The following is a 22,673-nucleotide window of genomic DNA, read 5'->3' as shown; positions in this document are numbered from 1 at the left end:
TCTTTCAATGGGATAAAGAAAATAGTGGCAGGTTCTGAAGCCAGCCCAAACCACCTGGTCTTTGCAACCTGCATGCTTGAGGGTGTAGAGCAGTCAGATGACAAAATGATATTGAGGTATCAGGTCACACCAGTGAGAATGGTCTAAACCAGAAGGCCAGAAGTAACCCAAGTTAGGGGGATGTGTGAAAAAGGAAGACTCATTCTAGGTTGGTGTATCATCTGGTTCAGACTCTACGGGAGACGGTATGAAGACTTCTCAAAAAAAATTTCTTTTTTTAATATAATTACTTGGGTTGGAGTGATAGCACAGCGGGTAGAGTGTTTGCCTTGCACGCGGCTGACCTGGCTGACCCTCTCGGAGGGCCCGGCAAGCTACCGAGAGTATCCCACCCACACGGCAAAGCCTGGCAAGCTACCTATGACATATTCGATATGCCAAACACAGTAACAAGTGTCACAATGGAGACATTACTGGGCCCGCTCGAGCAAAATCAATGAACAACGAGAAGACAGTGACAGATAACTACTTGGGACCAGAGCAATAGTATAGCAAGTAAGGAGCTTGCTTTGCATGTACTCAACCGAGCTTTGATCCCAATCACCCTGAGCCAGCCAGAAGAGGTTCCCTGAGTGTAAATCCAGGAACAAGCCCTGAATATTGCATGGTGTGGTCGAAAAAGCAAAAGGGAATCCACCACCAGGAACACAAGAAATGCTAACTCTAAAAGATATATGCATAGCTCTGTTTATTGCTGTGCTGTCTACAATTGCCAAGATCTTGAAAGAACCCAAGTTTTCAGTAGTGGATGAGTAGATAAAGACATCGTGATACATATGCACAAAGGAATACAATTCAGCTATTAGAAAAAGTAAATTCTTTTTTTTTTTTTTTTTGCTTTTTGGGTCACACCTGGCTATGCACAGGGGTTACTCCTGGCTCTGCACTCAGGAATTACTCCTGGCGGTGCTCAGGGGACCATATGTGATGCTGGGAATTGAACCCAGGTCGGCCACATGCAAGGCAAATGCCCTACCCACTGTGCTATCACTCCAGCCCCAAAATAGTAAATTCTTGGAATTGGAGAGATATTACAGTAAATAAGGTGCTTGCCTTTCACACAATTGACCCAGGTTCAATCCCCAACACCCTATATTATCCCCTGAGCCCTGCCAGGAATGATCTCTGAGCGAAGAGCCAGGAGTAAGTACTGAACAATGCAGGGTGTGACCCAAAAGGCAAAAAACAAAATTAATTAAACATTTAAAAATAAATAAATAAACAAAATATTGCTTTTTGGCTACAACTTGGATGGAACTGGAGGTTGTCTTGTTAAGTAAAATGAATCAGCAGGGCAAGGACAAATGTAGGATGACCTCACTCATCTGTGGTATATAAAGAAACAGAGCAAGGGAAAAGACAATGGCTAATGAATACAAGCCCTTGGACTCTGGCAGAATACAAGAACTGAGGTTACCAAGCAGGGGTGGGGGTGGGGGAAGGATGGGGTATTCCAGAAATGACCTAGAGAGGTTTGGGGCACTCCTGTGATGTTGTGATAGAGTACCTCTATAACCCTTGTTACCGTAATTTTATTTTTTTTATTTATTTATTGAATCACTGTGGGAAAGGTTACAAAGCTTTCAGGTTTATGTCTCAGTAATGCAAATATCAAACACATTTCCCTTTACCAATACTTATTTTTTACCATGAAGAACCCCAATAAAACCCCACCCCCCACCCCTCCCCGTCCCTGTGAGGCAGATGAATTCTAGTTAACACTCTATCTGCTTTGATTAGATTCATTGTTTCAATAAAAGATTCACCACTATTATTTAGAGTTTACCCCCCCCCCCAAATCAGACATGCTGAAAAAGCATTGTGAAGTGATTTGCTTTCTACAGCTGGGTTCAAGAATTAAATGTTGGTTTTGGATTTCTGCTATTTTACCTATTGACCCTGGAAGTATTTCTACTGAAAGTCAGATAGTTAAGAAACTGGTTTCTGTGTTCTGGAGTCGTGGCCGTGCTGGAGAGCCGCTCGCGGGGGGCAACCGGTGGCCTTGGTAGGGCGTGAAGGGCGGAGCGAAACGCCCCCCTTCCCATGAGGTTTTAGTCGCCCCCACACTCCCGGCTCATACCTGCTGTCCACAAGGCTCCCATGTGGCCACCATCTTTCTTTCCAGAGAGGAGAGGGCGAATGGGGCAACACCCTTTCCCCTCCGGCAGACTTGATGGGCTGGATCAACGCATAGTCCGTTCACTTTTCTGCTCCAAGCTGCTGGGTTCTGCATTAAGTCCTTGTGCTTCTGGGGCCATGGCCGTGCTGGAGAGCCGCTCGCGGGGGGCGACTTGTGACCTCGGTAGGGCGTGAAGGACGGACCGGAACGCCCCCCGACCCATGAGGTTTTAGTCACCCCCACCCCCCCGGCTCATACCTGCTGTCCACAAGGCTCCCATGTGGCCTCCATCTTTCTTTCCAGAGAGGAGAGGGTGAATGGGGCAACACCCTTTCCCCTCCGGCAGACTTGATGGCCTGGGTCAACGCATAGTCCGTTCACTTTTCTGCTCCAAGCTGCTGGGTTCTGCATTAAGTCCTTGTGCTTCTGGGGCCGTGGCTGTGCTGGAGAGCCGCTCGTGGGGGGTGACTGGTGACCTCGGTAGGGCGTGAAGGACGGACCGGAACGCCCCCCTTCCCATGAGGTTTTAGTCGCCCCCACACCCCCGGCTCATACCTGCTGTCCATAAGGCTCCCATGTGGCCGCCATCTTTCTTTCCAGAGGGAGGAGGGCGGAAGGGAGCAACACCCTTTCCCCTCTGGGCAGAAATGATTGCCTGGATTAACGCATAGTCCTTTCACTTTTCTGCTCCAAGCTGCTGGGTTCTGCATTAAGCCCTTGTGCTTCTGGGGCTGTGGCCGTGCTGGAGAGCCGCTCGTGGGGGGCAACTGGTGACCTCGGTAGGGCGTGATGTTACCGTAATTTTAAACACACACACACACACACACACTCACCACCTATTATTATAGTTTTGCCTGACCCAAATGTATGTGCTTAGAGCACTTATGTTGGCCTTTAGTTGGGCAAAATTATCCAACACAAAGTCTATATAACACACCAGTGAATATCTCACCTAATTTGTTGAGTACTGCTCTGAGAATGCCTAACTATATCCTATCACTCACTCCTGAGTACAGTGGCATGGCCTTCTGGGTGTTTGGTGGACCTGTCCCCTGCCGGCATCACCATAGAGAATAGCACTGCATGTGGCCAGCCCAGGAAAAGATGGCTCTGAGAATCCAAAGAACTCCTGGGTATGTATCACTTTCATACCATCTTGAAGCCAAAAAGTATCTGCCAGACCTTTCCTGGGCCCCAAGTCTTCATTGTAAAATAAAGGGGGTAGGCCAGATACTTCCTGGGGTTGCTCTCCTCTGCAAATGTGGGGTGTGGGGTTTCCCCTTCTCACCCCAGTCCAAGACTCTGAGCCAGCCTAGCTAACCAGGTCACCCTTTGCAGGAGAAGCCAGTCCATGGTTCCCAGCCTCAAGTGAGTAGCAATTCACTATTTCTGAATTTGTGGAAAGTGCACTTTGAACACATTTACATCAGCGGAGGAAATCATATCTCTCCCAAGAGGCCAGAAGAAAAGGAAAATTCAATTTGCCAAGGCATCCAGGACTGGGGTCATGCTCTTACTACCTACATTTCTTGGCCACTGAGAGGGAGCAAATTCTCCTGGGCCCAGTGGGAGAGAACGGGAAGCAAACGCAAGGGTTTTCCTCAATTCCACAGCAAGTCTATACTTTGTGATTTTGGCCCCCCACAGAGTTTGGTTGGTGCCACTGTGATCTATCTCCTGATGGAAAGTTCCTTCATTCCTCATCTGCATAAATCAGCACCCTGCTTTGCACTTCCAATGATTCCTCCTCCAAGCCTGTGCAATTGTGCTTTGGTTCTTCCCATTTTCCAGATGAAGAAACTAAGTCTGGGGAAGGTTATTCATTGCCTGAAAATGCAGCTAGACCCGGAGCCCAGCCACTGGGTCACCTGAATTCACCTTCAGCAGAGGCAGCCGGTCATGCCCCCACACTTTCAGCCTCGCCCACTTGTCCCTCAGAGGGTCAGTCAAGGGTGTCTTTGGGTTGGTCTTGCCTCCCCTCTTTGAAGCTTATCAGGCCTTCTGTTCCCCAGCATCTCCAGCCACATGAAACAACAGGAGATTAAAGACCGACTCCACTGTGGGTCAGGAAATGCCGAGTGCAGCCTCCCAGCTCTGCTCCAGCTCCCAGGGTCACTTGTCTGCCGTCATGGTAGGATATGGGGGACCAGTGTGTGCTGTAGGGGCACCTGCAGCCTCTAGAACACCCTGGGGGCCAAACTGTCATTTCCCTGCCAGTTCCCAGGGATATTTCCCTGTCTTCTGGGATGGTTCCAGAAGCTCTCCCAGCTGCCTAGGGTTTCCCCTCCAGGCAAACTGTTCCATTGGCTGGGAATATACTGCTCTTTCCCTTGGTAAGAAATCCCTCCACTGGACTCCTTGTGTTTCAGCTGCTGTCCTTTGTCTTTCTCTGCTTCTCTTGAGAGTAAAACTGTCTTGAATTGAATTGTGTCCCTGAGCCCCGTTCATCCCTCACATGCCCTCTCCAGCCCGATGCAAAGATTTGCAGCACCTTCTCTGCCCCCAACCCCTGGGCTTGAGCTCTCACCAGCCCAATGAGAGCCCCGACTCTCCTTGCAGAAGCCGACCCCATCAGGGGTGACGTGGAGCCACAGCGCCTGTTCCCTCAGCCCAGGCTCCCTGGCTGGTCCCCTTCAGCCGCTCCAGCCTCTCTCTACACTCACTCGTGTCTTGCATCCCTCATGACCCTGCTACCCGGCCAACCTCTTCCTTGGCCCTCGCTTCCAGTTCAGACAGTAGACTAGGGCTTAATCCCAAACTCCAGAGCTCCCCAACTTTCCGCCACCACATTCTCTCTGTGAGATGAGCCCACTCACCCATGGCCCAGCCAGTGGTCACCTTTCAAGTAAAATCAAGGATTATAGATACGGCCTGAAGTGGGAAAACCCATCTATGTACCTCCGTGAGCGAGGTCCTGGTTTGCTCCTGGCACCATATGCCCCTACCAAGCCAAGGCACCATCAGGATTAGCCCTGTACCCCCGACCTCCACCCCTGCATCTCTTGCAGTGACTTTGGACCCAAGCACCACTGAACATGATCCCCCACAACAACTAATGAAAAATGAAAGTAATTCCAGGACTTCACACCTCTAGTCATGCCCTGGCTACCCCAGCTCCCCACACCCTGGGCACTGTTAAAATGAATAACTGTGCAACACCCTCTTCCTCTGAGTTCAGGTTGAAAACCACACTCTAGCACAGCACATCCTCACCTCAGAGCCTCTCTGCCCTCCCAGTTTCCAAAGAGCCCAATGGCCAAGCCAAGCGAGGACTTGCTGAATGGAAGGGGACGTGCTTTGTGTGAAGGATCACTGAGGTGTGACTCCCAGCTTCTGGCTGTGAGCCCCTCCTGCAGACTCACAGCAAGCTGCACTCCCGCCAGTCAGAAGTTTGCTTTCAGCAGCCTCTGACAAGCAGCTATCACGGGCAGGGGAGCAGACACTGGCACTGAGGAGGGACTCAGTGCCAGCCATTCTCTGGACTAATGTCCTCCTCTGATCTCCTCCAGTGTCTCCATATCCAGGGACAGATGACAAGGTGAACCACCCCCATCCCTACCCCTTCCACCATCACACCGCCACCAAAAACAGTTTCCAGTAGGGTGGGGAGCAGGCAGCTAGCTGGGCCTGGGAGCCGGCTGGCCCTCACCCTGGCTCCCCAGGTGCACAGGTGCCCGGGCGGAGGCTTGGAGCCAGCAAAGCCCCCAATGCCTCCCACCGCCCCCCACCACCAACACTGGGGTGAACTTCCGGCTCACCCTGAACAGTGGGAAGGGGAGGCTCCGAGCCCCAACCTGAACCCAGTCCCCTCTCCTGGAAGGGAAGGGCAGCTCCAGAAAGTCCCAGAACATCCCTCTGAGGAATTCTGAGCCCCAGAGCCAAACCGGGCATCTGAGATTGATGGTTACCAGGAGGATCACCCAGCCCGGCTCCCTTGGGGGTAAGGGGCTTCGCATCTGGCCTAGCCCTCCAGGTCCTCTTCTCCCCTATCTGCCTTCTGCTGCTGCTGAAGGGGTGGGAGGGGGTCAGGGGTGAGGTCAAGTGAAGGCATGCCCTGCCCCAGGCCTCCAGAAACTATATATCACAGTCCTAGAGGTCAGTAGGTTGGTGGAGGAAGGGGGCGGTGAATCTATAAGGACCTTCTGCCCCCCACATCCTCCAGAGCAGCCTGTGCCAGAGTCCCTGGACTTTTCTCTGCACCCCACCCCCACTCTGAGCCCTCCCTGCGCCCTCCCCAGGGGCAGGCACTTGGTGGTCCCATTCTTCATCTCTATCGATTATGCGCAGAAGCCTGGAGCAGGAAAGTAAATCACATCCAGGGGGTATTTGACCCAGGAGGGCGAGGTGAGGTGGCTTTACTTTAGACGGCCTGTATCTGATGATTTTATATTAATTCCTATAGTGACCAGATTAATTTTTATTCCACTGACCGTTATCTCTTCTTCATTGACTAGAAGACATTTCTGAGCAGTGCATATCTCGTTGAGTATCAGTTATTTAGTGGGGTGCTTCTTCTAGCTGCAAAGTTTTCATTAAAAAATGAAAATACCTTTTCTCTGAAGCCTCAGTCTTTGGAATGACAATGTAAAAGCCAGTCAGAGGCCACATTACCCACTGCCCGGCCCTCTGCCCCATGCCTGCTCTCCGGGGCATCTGGGAGCCCCCAACTAAGGGCACAAGGTCCCCTGACCTCTGGCCTCTAGAAACCCTGGGATTTCCCACTCCAACAGCCACACAGACGCCCCCTCTTCTTCCCATCGAGTGTTTTCTGTGATCAGACCCTGGGATGTGGAGGGCACAGCTCCCACCTGGATTCCAGTCACCTCACCCCTAGGTTAGAAAGACAAGCCTGAGGTCAGCCCAGTATAGCTCGGGGACCCCCCTCCCCCGTGTACCACAGCCACCACACAGGTGATCCGGTGCCGATCTTTGTTGTTGGCGCCCCTGGAAGATGGGATCATCTGAGGAGGGAATCCACTCCCTCCCCTTCCTCCTCTGTCCCTGGGGCTGTGATTGGGGGGCTGAGAGTCACACACACAGGCCTGGAACTGTCCCCACCTGGGGTGCTAAGTCTCCATGCAGAGGAGGGCTGTACATGGACAGGATGACCAAAAGACCCAGAGTGAGCAGGGGGGCCCTCCTGCCTCGGCCACAGGGGAGAAGTTTCCAGAAGTGATTGCATCTGACCTTCTCCTCCTGCCTCCTCTCTCTGGCATCGGGCCCGAGGTGAGCTCAGCTCCCTCAAACTCCTGAGCTTCAGCATGAAGCACTTTTTCAAGTTTTTAAAAATTGTTTCTTGAGGATCTGTGTCCCTCCCCCCCCACCACTCCAGGCACCTTTCTCCATGAGGACCAGTAATCAAGGGTCAGGGGGAATGAGGAGCTGGTCTCATGGAAGGGGATGCTTCTAGCTTCTATATCAGAGACACGGCCCCCCCAACACACAGACACACACACACACACACACACACACACACACACACACACACCCTCCATCCCCACCCCTGTTAGCCCTGAGCACCAGAGCTTCAGAACCTTCCAGAACATTCCACACTTGAGCAATCCCAGCCCAGGGCAAATCCCCAGGGAACTTGGAGAAGAATGCTCCCCTTGCAGAGAAGCGCCACATCCTTAAGTTTAAAGGGCCAGAGGGGAATGAAGGATCCTGGGATTTTAAGAGAAAGTCTCTCTCGCCCAAACACTTCTTCATGCTTCTCGGACACTAAAAACCTATTAAAGCCATCAAACCTTCTCCTGCAGAACACTTCTCAAAGATGTATTTATCTAAAGGGCATCTGTGTTTGGTCTCAAACTGAAATGCTTCAAATGTCAGGACTCAGATGATTTATTTGGGGCTCCTTGTTCTGTCTTGAGTTGGTATAGATGGCCTCCTTCATGTTCCCCCAGAAGCCCGGGAGGGGGCACAGGCTGTGTGAGGGTGGGGGCGAGAAACAGAATGGGGTAGACCAGGGTCTCTGGAGGTGAGACTTCCGGCTGAGGAACAGGAGGACAGAGGAGCAACACAGACAGAAAGAACTATCAGGGTGCCAGTGTCCAGGGCACAGGCAGGAAGTCCTGGTGCCTGGGGGAATGGGGGTGGGGGACAGCCTAGATGGGGTTAGGGCTCAGGGGCTGGGGACGGGAGGCCCTGGAGAGGACCCAGGTGCAGAGACGCCAGTGAGCAGGCCCCAGGGTCTCAGGCTGCTCCGAGTCCCCTGACAGCCCTTCATCAGGGCATCTTAATATGCACGAGCTCATCAACCCCTTTTCAAAGAGGCCCCGAGGGCAGGCCCTGCAGGGCTGGTAAGCTGAGGCGGAGGGCAGGATTTCAGAGCTCTGGACAGGCCTGCGTTGGCCCTCGAGGGACAGAAGACTCCCCAGGGCTGGAGGGTGTCCAGATGTAAGCCCAGCAGTACCTCCTTCTGGGAGCATGCTCTGTCGTCAGCCACTAGGGAGTCAGGTGCTGCAGTCAAAGCTGCAGGAGGCAAGAGCTCAGGGGAGCCCGCAGGACCCAAGGGGACCCAGTGCTGGGTGAGCTTGCAGGCTCTGGTTTCTCCACTCAGGCCCAGTGGGGGAGGTGTGTGTGCCAGGAGTTTGCCCTGCCCCCAGGAGCCCCAGGTGGAGGTTGGGGAGCTGTTTCTTGGAACTGGGTGGTCCGATAAGTATACTCGCCACATGTGAAGATTGGGTTTTACATTATTCTACATGCAAATGAAAAAATGTAGCACTTCTCTCATCCCAGCCAGATCCCAAGTGTTCGCGAGCCACCCTGGCACGGCCCGGAGTAGAAGGTTTTCATCAGCTTGTTTAGTGGGAGCTAAACAAGCGCTGTGCACCTGCTCCCTGTCTGCAAACACAAGGGGAACTGTACCCACAGAGATCCCCCCACTCCGCACTCACAGTAGGCAGGTGGTGAGGCCCTCCTCCCCCTCCCCCCGCCCCACCTTTCCAAACTGCAACACAGCAGCTAGGCATGGGCCTGAGAGGGATCTGCTGGCCCGGCCATGCCAGGAGCCTTTGGAAGCCATTAGGGGCATTAAGTCAATGGACTTCCTATTTGTCAGCATTCCAGCAACACAGCAGGCCTTGCTGGCTCTCACAGAGCTGGGCAGGAGCCGGGCAGTGGCTGGGCCCTGCAGATCCCCTTGGGTGGAACCGCTCTTCTGAAGAGCGGCCGCTTCCAGACAACATGTGTGGGTGGTGGCTGCTGGGGGGGAAGGGCTTGCTGCCCTGAGATGGGGGGCAGGACAGGGACTCCATCCTGTCCCCACTGAAGCCTCATGGGAAACCCAAAGGTCCATTCTGACCTTGCAGCCTCCCACCTCTCCAGGATGGAGAGCAGGGGCCCCTAAATGCCACCTTGCCACCCAGAGTCAGCTTCAGGAGCACCTACCCTGATGCCCCAGCCTCTCCCATCTGTCCCTCTGGTCTCTTTCATCTTTACCCCCCACATGGGCCATTGTCTCTGAGAAGCACCATGGAGGTGGGGGGTGGGGGGAATCTTTGTTCTTCGGAAGATCCTGTATCCAGGGCTAACCCAGCACATGGAATCCAGGGAGGGCCACACCACCCTCCAAGTCAGTGTCTGTTCTATAAGTGATTGGGAAATGGCAGGAGGGTAGCAGAGTCACGCAGGTATCTTGGAGCCCAAACAAGTCTCAGACGATGTTCAGCCGGTGGGTTAAGTTCTACAACTCCAAAAACATCTGTGGCTTTTAGGAACCGGGTTTCAGCTTCTCTGTGAACCCTCATGGGATGGCTTCTCCCCTTTGTCCCAACATCTTTTCCACCAAAAAGGTTCCTCCACAGCATGGTCTGGCTCCAAGCCGCCTGCCCTCTGCTCTGTGTATCTGTTGTGCTGTCACTGCGGGCCTTGGACCAACCAAACCCAGATACATCATCCATCTCACCTGAAGGTTTTCATCTTGAGGCTGGAGAAGAAGTTGCAAATAGTTCTGTGACGGTAAAAGTAAACTTAATTTTTCATGTGCCTCCAGCTAATAACTGATGGGGAGGTCCTCATTCACTTCTAGAAGCAAAAGAGAAAAGGAAAGGCTGCCCAGTGACAGGATAATTTGTCAGAAAGTTATGAGTGAGCGCAAGCAGGTCTGTATAGGAAGTGTGTATCGAATAATATGACACACTGCCTTCTAATTGCTGCTGCCTTTCTGATCAATAATACATGTTTTCAAAAAGCCTTCTGTTTGCATTTACACAATGGACGGTAACTACTGCAAAGGATCCATTAAGACCTATTTTAAAAAGTGCATTCGTAAAAAGTTGTCTAAATCTGCATTACAAGGCAGATTATGAAACTGCCTTGGGAGATGTGTTTTTCTAAAAAGCATTCAGGCCATATCTGCTGGACTTACCCATCCGGGCGCCCTGACATCTGCAGGGCTGGCTGGTGAGTTAGGACCAGCCTGCTCCTCTGAGTCCAAAGGATGCAAGAAGCGAGTGACGCTCAGCGGGCCTGGGGCCCCATCAGCTGTCATGGGCCATGAGCCAGCGCTGCCCTTAGGATGGAAATTCTATGTGAACAAAACCCCCCACCCCCAATCCACATGGGGTGCAGGCATTAATCAACCCACTGAGACTGACTGTGTAATTACAGTCAGATAAGTGCTGCTTAGGCAAAGAGGGCTCTAGGGTTCTAGGACTCTGTGTGTGTGTGTGTGTGTGTGTGCATGCGCGCGTGCGCGCGTGTGTATGTGCATGTGTGTGTGCATGTAGTGTGTGTTCTGAAAAGGCTGCAGTGCACATGGGCTGGGTAGGACAGGGTTTCTAGGGCTCCCCTGCAAGGATGCAGCTACCTGGGACAGGAGTTGCCTCCTGAACGCCGGTCCAGGTCAGCTCCATCCCCACAGGGTGAGTTGTTACCTTTGCGGTGGGGCCAAACCTGAGAGAATCATGTGACCGTGATGTGGGGGTATCTGAAGATGCCACCTCTGCAATGTCCGCTAACCTCTTTGGCCTCATGGCCTGAGATGCTGCAGCTGAGAAAAATACACACACAAACATATTGACAGCTCATACTGTGAAGACTCCATTGTCCTCGCGCTGATGGAAGGGCCTCTGCTTTCTGCTGCAGCCCCAGAAGCTGGTAGCATGCTGAGAGGTCACTCCCCACACACCAGGAACAGGGACATACCAAGACAGCCCTGAGCCCACAACCCTCACATGGCACCGCCCTGACTGCCCTGACGTTTCACCTGCCTGACAGGAAGGGGGTGAGCGCCACAGGGGCAACCGCCTCACCACATGGCAAGGACATTCTCCAATTCTTTTTCCCCGTTACAGAGGATGGTCCCCGGTCCCAGGGATGTAGGAAGTCTGTCACTTCTCTGAGATGCCATTCCTGCCCAGAGCAGGGAGGTGGGAGAGGGCGAGAGGAGGGAAGGGTAGGAGAGCGCAGAGGAGGGAAAGGAAGAGGAGGATGGGGAAAAGGGGAAATCTGGAGGCAGGAGATTCTGAAGAGAAAGACAAGTCCGTTTGAGAGATGCGGGGAAGGGTGAGTCGGGGTCCAGAGGTAGGGGATCCGAGGAGAGGTGGGCTTTGTCTGAGCTCTGAAGGGCTGGGGCCCCTGACCATTAGCAGGATCCTGTGTGAGGCCCAGGGGAGCAGAAACGCTGTCTGCACATCAGCACGTGTGTGAGGCCAGTGCTGCGTCATGGGGAGTGACAAGTGGCCCTGAGCCGTTCCCACAAGCCCCAGCCCAACGCTGTGTGTGTTATGGGGACAGCATATTTGAACCGTGGTGGGCACTCAGGGACCCCTTTGGGAGCCGAGCCCTCCCAGCCAACTGGTCTACTGGCAGCTGCTCCTGGAGGAGGGTGAATCAATGAACCTCTCTGTACCACAACACCCCACTCACCAGCCCTGGAAGCCAGGGACTTTCTTGGGCCCTGTTTGCACAAGAGAAACTGAGGCAGAGAAGGGTCAGCCTGTGGAAGGCAGCAGGCAGAGAGGATGCAGAGCCTGGCGGGCTCCGTCCACATCAGGCATGGACACAGCAGGCCAGGAGCTCTGCAGCCTTCCTGGTTGCCCCGGCCACCATGGGGCTGAGCTCCCCCTCCCTGCAGTGCCTCCTGGCCCAGGGATTCCGGTATCTGCACCCACTTCCACTCCTGCGCACTGGCCTCCTCAGCTCTCCCGCACCTGCCTGAGTCCCCACACTCACTGCACTAATGATTAGGAGCATTCCGCAGCCTTCTATGCCTACTGTTCCCTCCCACTGGACAAGACAGCCAGAGGGGCCCAGCCCCCTCCCCTCTTCTTTCCTCCCGGCCCTCTTCTCTCCACCCCTCCACTACCCACTCTCTCTTCTCTTCCTCCTGTCTCCACCCCTCCCTCCTCTCTCTTCCCTTCTCCCCTCCCTTTCTCCTCCCCTCTCATTTCTCCCCTCCTGTTTCCCTTCCTCTCCTCCCCTCTCCCCTCCCACCTCTCTTCTCCCCCCTTCCCTTCTCCCTTCCCTCTCTCCTCCCCTCCCTTCCCTCCTTTCCTCCCCCTCCCTCCTTCCATCTCCTTCCCTCCTTTCTCCTCCCTTTTTCCTCCTCTCTCCTGCCCTCTCCTCCTTCTTCTCTCCTTTCTCCTCCCCTCTCCCTTCCCTCCTCTCACCTCCCACCCTTTCCCCTTCCCTTCCCTTCCCTCCCCTCCCCTTCCCTTCCCTTCCTTCTTTTTCCCTCTACCTCCTCTTTCCCTCCAGACCTTTATTTTCCTCCTTCCATTCCCTCCTTCCTTTCAGCTTGGGGACCACATCCAACTGTGCTCGGGCTTACTACTGACTGTGCTCAGGCTCACTCCTGGTGGTACTTGAGAGATCATCTGTGGTGCCAGGAATTCATGGAGGGGGGAGGGCACACCTTAATTCCTGTTCTGTTCTCTCTGGCTCCTATTTTTCTCTTTTGGGGGGAGGGGATCCCAAGCAGCACTCAGAGGACACAGGGGCCACTCCCGGCAGTAACTGTTTAACCTGGAAGTTGAGTGCAGGAGCCCAGCAATGAGAAGCTGCTCCAGCCCAGACATGGTGGGGCCACAGGGCCACACTGGATGTTGTTCAGGGGCCTATGTAGTTTGGGGGCTGGAACTCCAGTCCCTGCATCCCTGCCCCGCTAGAAGCAGCAAATGCCGCAGTGGGCCATGAGGCGCCTGTGCACTGACCTCTTTATGCCGAGCTGTACTCAGACTCATGCAGAGAGACTTAGCTCTTCGCTTCAGACACACCTAAAGAACAGGACTCTCTTTCCAGTCCCATTTCACGGATGACAAAACTGAGATCCAGAAAGGCCAATGTGGCTGCAATGTCACGCCACTCGAAAGAGCAAAATTCAGGCTCAGTTCTGACTCATTCCACAGCAGGATCTGGAGACAGTGCCTCTTGGGAAACTTAATTTTTTATGTGGATTTTTATGAGCTGAGACTCAGGAATCTCTGTATCTATAAAAGCTACCCTGGAGAATTGCTAGCCGCTCTGACAGAATTGCATGGAGGGGTGCCCTGTGTTGTACTCTCCACCCCACACCTGCTCACATATGATGCCTGTGGGAGCTGGGAATCCTCTGACACACGAGGGCCCAAAGGGACGCAAGAGCCAAGACTTGCAGCTGGGCAAGACCATGGCAACGTTTGCTGGGCACTGACTTGCCAAGCACTGAGCTCTACCCCTCGTTCCTGAGATAGAGAGGTTTGCAATGGGGAAAACTGAGGCTCAGAGAGACTTGGAATCTCCTGCAGACTCTACCCTTTGAGGGCCCCAGGGCTTGAGACCAGGAGAAGCCAGGTGAGAGGCTTTCTGGCAACCCAAAGACAGGAACCCTGGGATTTGACTCAGTTGGTCCTTTGTTCTCCCTGCATGGGCCTCAGAGAGGCTGACTCTGTCCTCTCTAATGGGGGAAGCTCCTTTCTGCCATCCTGCTCTGATGGTCCCTATCCCATCCTACCCTGCATCCCATCCCATCCTGCATCCCATCCCACCCCACATCCTCCATTCTGCATCCCACCCCATCCCGCATTATATCCCATCCTGCATCCCATCCCATCCTGTGTCCCATCCCACCCCACATTCTACATCCTGCATCGCATCCTGCATCCCACATCCCATATTCTGCATCCCATCTCATCCCACATCCCATGCAGACCCACTCCCTCTCTCTGCTCCCAAGGCCAGGAGCTCTCTTCTGCCCCCAACTGGATGTCGCTGGGGCACACATGGGGATTATACCTGCCTAGCAGGGAACATTTAAGTATGCACATGAGTACAGGCACACATGTGAGCCCATCAGCCTTACTGCTCCCCCAGACCTCTTTGTAAGAGGGTAGTGGCCCCAAAACCTTGGAGTATCTGCTCAAGGAAGATTGAAAGAGGGAAAGTGGGAGAGGCTAGAGGGGCAAGGCAGGGAGCAGAGTTCCAACACACATCAAGCCGGCCCCACATCAGTGGCAACAAGACCATGGGGTTCCCCGAAAATCTGGTGGGAAGGCTGGAAGAGTGGACCAGGTCACTCCCCCGTCTTTCTGCATACTCTGGGGTGGTAGCCACAAGGTCTCTTAGTAATGAATGCACCAGGATACATTGGCAATAAAGCCCACCCCCACCTTCCTACTCACCTCTCCCTGAACATAGCCTAAAGCACAATCTCAGGCTGCCCTGCCAGTTCCTAGGGAGAACCCCTCCCCAACTCCAGCCTCCTAAAGCTGGAGTCGAGTCTCTGGGCCCTGGGGTGTGCAGGCAAGGCACAAGGTCTGATGACCGCAGGGTGGCTCTCCTGAGCTGGCAGGCTCAGCTCTGGCCTCCTGCCAGCAGGCCGGCTCTGGCCATCCTGGCTGGCACAGGCCCCAGCCTGCCTCTGTCTTGGCAGCTCCTCCTCCTGTCCGGGAGGGTGACTTCACTTTGACTTCATATCTGCAGAACGATGTGCCCATCGCTTATCCAGCCCATGCTCAGCCCCAACGAGGGCGGGGCTCTGCACAGGACAAGCGGGTGCTGGCGAGCGGGCTCCGGGGCTCCATTCCCTGCCGCTAGCTGAGGGCCAGCCCTTCAGCCGCAGTGCTGGGTGGAAGAAGAATGGTCCCGTTCCTTGCACAAGCCCAGCACCCCGCCTGCTATATTAGGGGTCCAGAGGCTTCCCGCTTTCAGGAGGGCACCTGTTTAGGGACAAGATTTACGCTCTTTCCAGCTCCAGCTCCTCCCTGCTGTTCGCTGCTCTCCCACTCGGTCCCACCTACAAGCACCCTGTGGAGGCTCAAAAGGTGGTTCCTGAGGCAGTTTCCCAGCTCTCATCCTTTTGAATAGAGGAGAGATGACAAACTATTCCAAAGCGACCCCTGCCCTCTCCCCGAGCGAGACCGCGGACGTGGTGAGCCACTACCCAGGCTCGCCTAAGGTGTGCGCACGAAGCGCTCGCGACCCCCTTGGCTACGCTCCCAGCGCGCCTCCCCCGCCTCCGCCGAGACATGGCGGAGGATGCGCTCGGTGCCCGGAGCCTGGAGGCGGGGCGCCCGCCGGGTCTCCACGTCCGCTCGGGCGCACCCGCTGCCGGACCCCGCACGGCACCTCCGCGCCGGTTTCTCGCTCACTCGGGACATCGGGGAAGAGTGAAGTGCGGAGACACGCGCGGGACGAGCGGGCCGTGGAAGAGTGGCGGGAGGCGCCGCGGTGCGCGCCCTGGGGCTGCGGGTGGCATCCCGCACCCTGCGCCCGCACCTCGCTGCCTGCGGGTCACCCGCCCGCGCGGTCCCGCCGCGGAATTCTACCCGGTGCTCCCACACACCTTCGGAGCCGTTATCCCCCAGCCCGACCCCGCACCCCGCACCCCGCACCCGCCCGCACCCCGGCCCCGCCCGCCACGCCCCCGGCACGCCCCCGGCACGCCCCGCCCCTGCACCTCCCGCGCCGCCCGCGCGCGCCCCGCCTCAGTCCCGCGACCGGCGCCCGGCGCGCAGCGGCTGGGAGTGTCCCGGAGTCGGAGCCCCGACGCTCTGCGCACGCAGTGCCCGCCGCGTCCCGGGAAGACATGGGGGTGCCCGGCTGAGCGCCCAACCCCGCCGCCGAGACCCGAGCGCCCGAGCCACCGTCCCTCCGGCTGCGGCCCCGGCACGCACGGCGATGGCGAAGGCGACGGCCGGCGCCGCGGGGCTGCGGTTCCTGCTGCTGCTGCTGCAGCTGCTTGGGGAAGGTGAGTCCTGCCGGCGGCGAAGTTGGCACCGCGCACCCCGCGGCCCAGCGGACGCCTTCGGGAACATCCTCTTGCCGGAGGCGGCCGGCGGGCTGCAGAGGGGCCAGGCGCGCGTGTTCGACCAGGGGCGAACGAGGTGGCGTGGCGCGGCGGGCAGGGAGCCCCGGGGTCCGGGCAGGTGGGTGGGTGGGTGGGTGGGTAGGTGGGTCTCGGGCTGGAGCGGGACGCCGAGCGGTCGGCCTTGGCGCCCGCCCCGGCGTCGGTGCCCGGTCCGGAGAGCGCATCCACCCGGTCGCGCCCCGCATCTGGGAGCGAGCCGCGGGGGACCCGGTGGTGGCCGTTTCGGCACAGGTGGGGAGGCCGGGCGAGGTCGCCCAACCAAGCCTGTGACTTGCGGGGACTTCTGTGGCTGACCGGATCGCTCGTTTGCGGTGTCTCCCGGTGCTCCACGTCGGAGCTATTCTCCGGCCGGTTGCTCGCCTGCCGGGTCGCTGGGTGCGGAGGGGGCGCCGCTCCTTTAGAACCAGGCGGGGTTCTCCTCTGCGCTGCGGTTGCCGCCCTGGTCTTTAAAATACCGGATCGCAGGACTGGCTGCTGGAGCGGTTTCCCCGAAGACCGCCGCTCGCTCCAGCCCAGCGCGGCCGGCTGAGGGCCCGGGGATCCGCGCCCGTCCAGGAGCGCTGCAGGCTCGCCTGTCGGTCACGGGCACTGAAAGCGCGGCCATTGGGACCCCAGGACACGCTAGCCGCCCCCCCCCGTTATGAGCACTTGGAGTGGAGTAAAGCGGTGCGCCTCCGCCGTCGGTTGGGGCTGCTGGAAGCCGCCCAGCTGGTGCAGCCCGCATTGGATGTGGCTTGGCATCGGATGTGGCTGTGCATTGGATGTGGCTTTTTGCACAGGCGGGTCACGGCCCAGCGCCCAAAACCCTACCAGGGTGACCCGGGGACTGGGATCTTGAACCCTCATGGCCACGATGCTTTTGATGGCCGGTTCTTGCCCGCCCCGACTGGTCCCGCTGGCCAGGACCGATGCCCGTTCTGTTTCCCTCCTAGATAGGAGCCCGGCCCCCTTCCCCCACGGCTTACAAAGGCCGGCCTTTCCCGCTGGCCTTGGGAACCCAGAGAGCGGTAGTCGCGGGTCTCCTGCCTCTATACGGGGGTCCTGCACAGAACTCCGGGTTTGCAGGCCTGCCCAAGGCTTTGTGTATTTGGACCTGGGGTCGAAAGCCGTAATGCCCCTCCCCCCACACAAACACACCCAGTCCCAGACCAGGCAGGGCGGAGAAGCCTCTTTCCTCCCGAGTGGAGAGATTCTGGATTAACAAAGGCTGGGAAGCCGGGCAGGAGGTGAAGGCGGCAGGCGGAAGTCAAAACAAACAAGATGTTCTGAAGCTGCTAATAACTCGGGGTTGCAACTTTGTGGCTAGGGGTATGGAATCAGGTGTGAGCAGGAGACCTGGGGTAGGTGGTGTGTGCTGGCTCCCCTCCTCCGTGGCAGCCGTCCTGCAGAGGATTTTTGTTTCCCTGTGCCCTTGCTTGGCTGGGGCGCCCATGGGGACTGGGCTTCGGGAGCCAGCCTTCACAATCAGCATGGGCGCCGCTGGCTTTTCTACACCCCAGCCCCATGGAGTTGGGGGGGGGCCAAAGAGGTCTTTGGCCAAGAGGGAAAAGACAACCAATCCCGGGAAAGGGAGCCCCCAGCCTGCAGGCCCCTGCCCTGGATGCCCATGCCGACTGGCACTGGTTGTGGAGGAATGGCCCTGTGAAAGCAGGAGCAGCCATCCCGGAGCTGCTCAGTCTTCCTCTGGCGAGTTCCCATCCTTGAGCCGTCGCCCACCGCCTCTCCCCACCGCCTGAGAGGGGCGCGGCCTGGCCTCGGGGCGCCCTCTGCTGGGTGCTGGATTCCAGTGGACTGCATGGGTGGGCTTTTTTTTTGGAGGGGGGTGGGGCTTGGTCTCTAGAGGTTGGTGATCTTTTGCCCAGCCCCGCACCTCCCCTGGGCAGGGCACTCTTTTCCGTGTTGGGTCTCTGAAGGGGTGTGAGGAGGCGCCCCCCACGAAGAGACAGAGGCTGGAACTGAGTGAAGGCACAGGCACTGTGCATCTCCCAGAGCACTCAGGTCCAGGATACCCGCCCTCTCCCCTCCCCGCCCCCGCCCCCCCACACACACTCACACACACTCACACACAAACACTCCCACCTGTCACACACATCCCAGCAAGGCTATGGGGAGAAGCAGATCCCCCCAGCCTGTGCCCTGTACATGTCCATGCAGTCATTGTGTGCCATGTGTATGCCTTCACAAGAGGTGTCAGCCCACACCCAGATCCCCTGCACACAGCAGGAAGCTTTCACCCACACCCTACCATTTGTGGGCACACACACACACACACACACCAGCTAGTGCCCTTGCTCAAGGGTTCACATTCATGAATTGGGGACACATTCCCTCCACCTGGTGTGGCCTCTCGCATGCCACCTATATCCAAAGCCAGCCCCTCTTGACACACAGGAGCCCCACGTACACACACACACACACACACACACACATACGCGCGCGCGTGGTGCCTACCCTCACTCCCTACCCTCAAGGTAACCTCCTACCCCTGGGGTGAAGAGGGGGCTGGACCAAGAGCCCTGAGCCCTAGGAGTCCCTAGAAGCTGCTCCTCCGGGGAGAGAATCCGGCAGTTCGCTGGCCAGTGCAGGTTCCAGCCGTGGCAGGGAAGAAGAGAGTCCCTGCTTCTGGGGCTCCTCCCGCTATGCCAGGCCAGCCCCTCCTTCGGCACGATCATCCCAGCCACCTACAGCTCCCACACACACCCCCACCCCCACCATTGCTCTCATCTTCCTAGCCTGGTTTCTTTTTTTCTTTTATTTTTTTCATGGATCACCATGAGATACAGTTACAAAGCTTTTATGTTTGAGTTTCAGTCATACAATGATCGAACACCCATCCCTCCACCAGGGCACATTTTCCACCACCAATGTCCCTAGTATCTCCCCATTCCAGCCCTCCCCCACCTCTATGGCAGACAATTTCCCCCACACTTTGTCTACTTTGGGACATTATGGTTTGTAATACAGATACTGAGACTAACCTGGTTTCTTAGGTCCCGTTTTGCTCAGCTTCCCTGGCCTGACGGAAAGTCTTGCCCTCTGCCCACAAATGCCAGGAACTTCTCCCTGGGCACCAAAGAAGGGAAACTTGCTCTGGTCTGACAGACTGCTCTGGGCAGTAGTGGGCACTGTAGGTGAGGCTCGAGGGTGTACAGCAACTCTGCCCACCTCTTTCCTACTCCTTAGGGCCCCGCCAGTAACAATGGTTCAGGATCACAGGCCACCTGGGCCCACCTGCTTTCCCTTCAGCCAGCCTTGGCCTCTGGATGCCCTCCGTTTCCTTCATTGGCTGCCCACTCCACGCCACCCCCCCTACCCCCTATCCCTGCAGGGTCCAGACTACCCAGAAACAGAGGGGCTGTGCCTGCTGATGGGCTCCTAAGGGTGGAGCTTGCAGGTGAGCGAAGAACAAATGGGGAAGTTTATCCAGCCCTTTGCTAAATTGCCTTTATTCTGCAAAATTGCTTCAGGGATGGCTAAGTAAATCGCTGTTTCCTTGGTGGTGTGAAGAAAATGGGATGTGTCCACCTAATGGGGAGCTAATGGCCTTTTAGCCAGGGGAGGAGAAAACGAATTAAAAATTATACCCGTTAAAATGGAGCCTGGGGTGCCAAAGGGGGGAGGGACAAGCCCGGAAGTTGCCACCTCCCCAGAGGCCTGGACCAGCTCATTACTGGAAAGACCTCGGGTGTTGCCTGAATACGGTGGACACTAGCAGCGGCCATCCCCTGCCCCACTGCTGTCCTCACCCCTTGAGGAACGGGACGGTTTGCCCATTTCACAGATGAGAAACGGAGACCCCCAGCACCTTTGGGGGTGAGTTGGTGACTGCCCAGCCCCAGTCCTCTGGCTTTCAGCAAGTGCCTTCTCTTGTCCATCGGGGGGGTTCTGGGTGTGACGGGGGACGGGGGGCGGCATCCTGGGTGAGGCCAAGAAGGGGTCCTAGGTTTTGATGATGGCGGCTCTGAGCCAGCTCGCAGACCTGCCACCTGGCCAGTGGCGTGTGTGGGTCTAATGCAGAGACAGGAGCTCCAGGGACTTCTCAGGAGGCACCTGTATTCGTGGATGAGCCCCCAGGCATGGCACTGTCACTCTTGTCCCAGGATCTGTGCTCTGCCCATGGCCGGGTAGCGTGTGCGCTGTGCCTCCGCTTATAGTCTGCAGAGGGCCCCGTGACCTGTGTGGGTGGGGAAACAGGGAAGACTCAATACCTCCCTTCCAGGATGCTGCAGAGCCAAGCATCAGGCTGGAGGAGGGTAGGGGGCAGCTTGGCAGGGAGGCGCCTCGGGGCCCAGGTGGCAGGTGGGGTCACTCCCTGGCTCCCTCCCCTGGCCTGAGGGCTGGTTGTTCTCCCACACTCTGGCCCGGGGATGTGCTCAGAGACGTGGCAGCAGGTGCCCCGCTGGCGGTGACTGGGAAGGTGGCGGCAGGCTCACCTCCAGAGCCTCCTCTCACCTCTTGCCCTCACCTCTTGCCCAGGCTTTAGGGGATTCAGCATCCTCTCCCCTCTTGGAGCCCTTTTAGGCTCCAGGACACGCAGGCGGCCCTGCACGAAGGAATCCCACCTGCACCCACCCTGCACCACCCCCACCCCACTCCCACCCTACCCCGCTCTGGCTGCCGTGGCACTCTGGGCTCACAACCACGTGATTGTGGGCATTCTGAGAAGCCCCAATCCCTGAGGCCGGAGGCTGTGGCGTGAGTGCCCCCCCGGGGTTCCCTGACACCCTATGCAGGCTCAGGGCAGGGCTGGGACCTCGAGCAGCGCAGGTGGCAGGCCCTGGGCAAACAGCTCTGTTTGCTTTTGCCTTGTGGGTGGTTCTGGAGGTCCCGCAGCCCAGGCACCCCACTGAACGGTCTCTGGTGCACCTGGACAGGTGTGTGCCCACCTGGTGGGCAGCTGTGGCAGTACTCTGTTACCTCAGTGATGCTTGGGGCCCAAGGCTGGGCTCTGCAACAGGCAGGCCCCAGTTCTGAAGCTCCTGGGGGCGGGGCAGGGGGGCTTGGCCCCTCCCAGATCGGGAAGCGTGGCACTCCCTGTGTGGCAGCCTGGCCCCTTGCCCTCCTGTGCCCTGGCGTGTGGTGCTGGGGCTCTGCAGAAACTGGCTGGAACCCCGACCTGCTCTGCCCGTGGCTGTGCTGCTTGGACAGTAGACAGCTCCTTCCAAGACAGTGTTCATAAAACTGGTCCTGAGTGCCCCTTCACTGCCTCTGATTCTGGACAATTCTACCGTATATGCTCCTCGAAAGAGTGAAGAAAAGCACGTAGTTGCTGACACGTAGTCCATGGCTGAGGAGACGTGTGCCTGAGTGCTGGGAAGGTGGGCGTGGGGTGCCCAGAGCTATACGCTGGGCTGCTGTGTGCAGAGAGGGTTCACTGGAACCTTCCTCAAACCGGGCCACCCTGTGACAGAGCCAGAGACAGAGAGACAATGAAAGGTGTGGCCAGGGTGGGCTGAGGAGAGGGCCAGGCCCGCACAGCTCTCTCCCACCTGCCCCCAGCCCTGCTGGCCTCCCCAGATTGGCCTTGGGGTGTCTGTGCTCTCCCACCTTCCCTGGAAGGAGAAAGGGCAGGAGTTGAGGCTCCCTCACCTGCATCTGCTTAGCTGTGGGGGCTTCCGGGCTTACACCCCTGGTGCTCACCTGGGCAAACAACTCAATTTTAACAGATTGGGGTGTGGACGATGCAGTTGGCCTTTGCTCAGAAAAACCACAAACTTGGTCCCGTGGAGTCCTGAAAAGCCTCGGCCAGAACCCCATGTTCTGGCCTATTCTCCCTGTGCCCCCCCACTTTCTCTGCAGGGGGTGGCCAGAGGGACTTGGCACCAATGACCACTGCCACCACCCACTCTCAGGATATCACCATCTGTGTATCTCACAGCTCTGTCTGCCCCCTGTTCCCCATGTGGTCTGGTGGACACCAAATTCTAATGAACCTTTCCAGTCCCCCAAACTAAAACCAGTGCAGAGATGAACAGGGCACAAGGGTACCCACATTCCCAGGGGAACTCCCCCCAGATGTGTGCTCCTGCTCACCCATTCTTTCACATCAGCCTCTCTGGCTCAGCAAGGCAAGGACCTGTGGCCACAGTAGCTAGAAGTCAGGGAAATGTCTAATGCAAAGAATTACAATTTACTTCTGGTTTTCAGGATTCTTTTTTTTTTTTAAGGTAAAATTCATGTAACATGAAATCAGCTGTTTAA

At 56.8% G+C, this 22,673-nt stretch overlaps 1 protein-coding gene across 1 annotated transcript in view; it reads left to right on the top strand.

Moving 5' to 3' along the window:
• The first annotated feature begins 16,089 nt into the window (after nucleotides 1-16,089).
• Nucleotides 16,090-22,673, top strand: part of RET (ret proto-oncogene) — a 53,546-nt gene continuing 46,962 nt past the window's right edge. Inside the window, exon 1 of the mRNA XM_056120614.1 lies at nucleotides 16,090-16,352. Within this exon, the coding sequence (XP_055976589.1) occupies nucleotides 16,283-16,352 (70 nt within the window). The 5' untranslated portion in view covers nucleotides 16,090-16,282. The remainder of the gene's footprint in view (nucleotides 16,353-22,673) is intronic.

This window comes from Sorex fumeus, unplaced genomic scaffold (genome assembly GCF_029834395.1).
Source record: "Sorex fumeus unplaced genomic scaffold, SorFum_2.1 ptg000043l, whole genome shotgun sequence".
Taxonomy (NCBI): domain Eukaryota; kingdom Metazoa; phylum Chordata; class Mammalia; order Eulipotyphla; family Soricidae; genus Sorex; species Sorex fumeus.
Note: the sequence above shows the minus strand (reverse complement) of the source record. Positions and strands in the feature narration are given on the sequence as shown.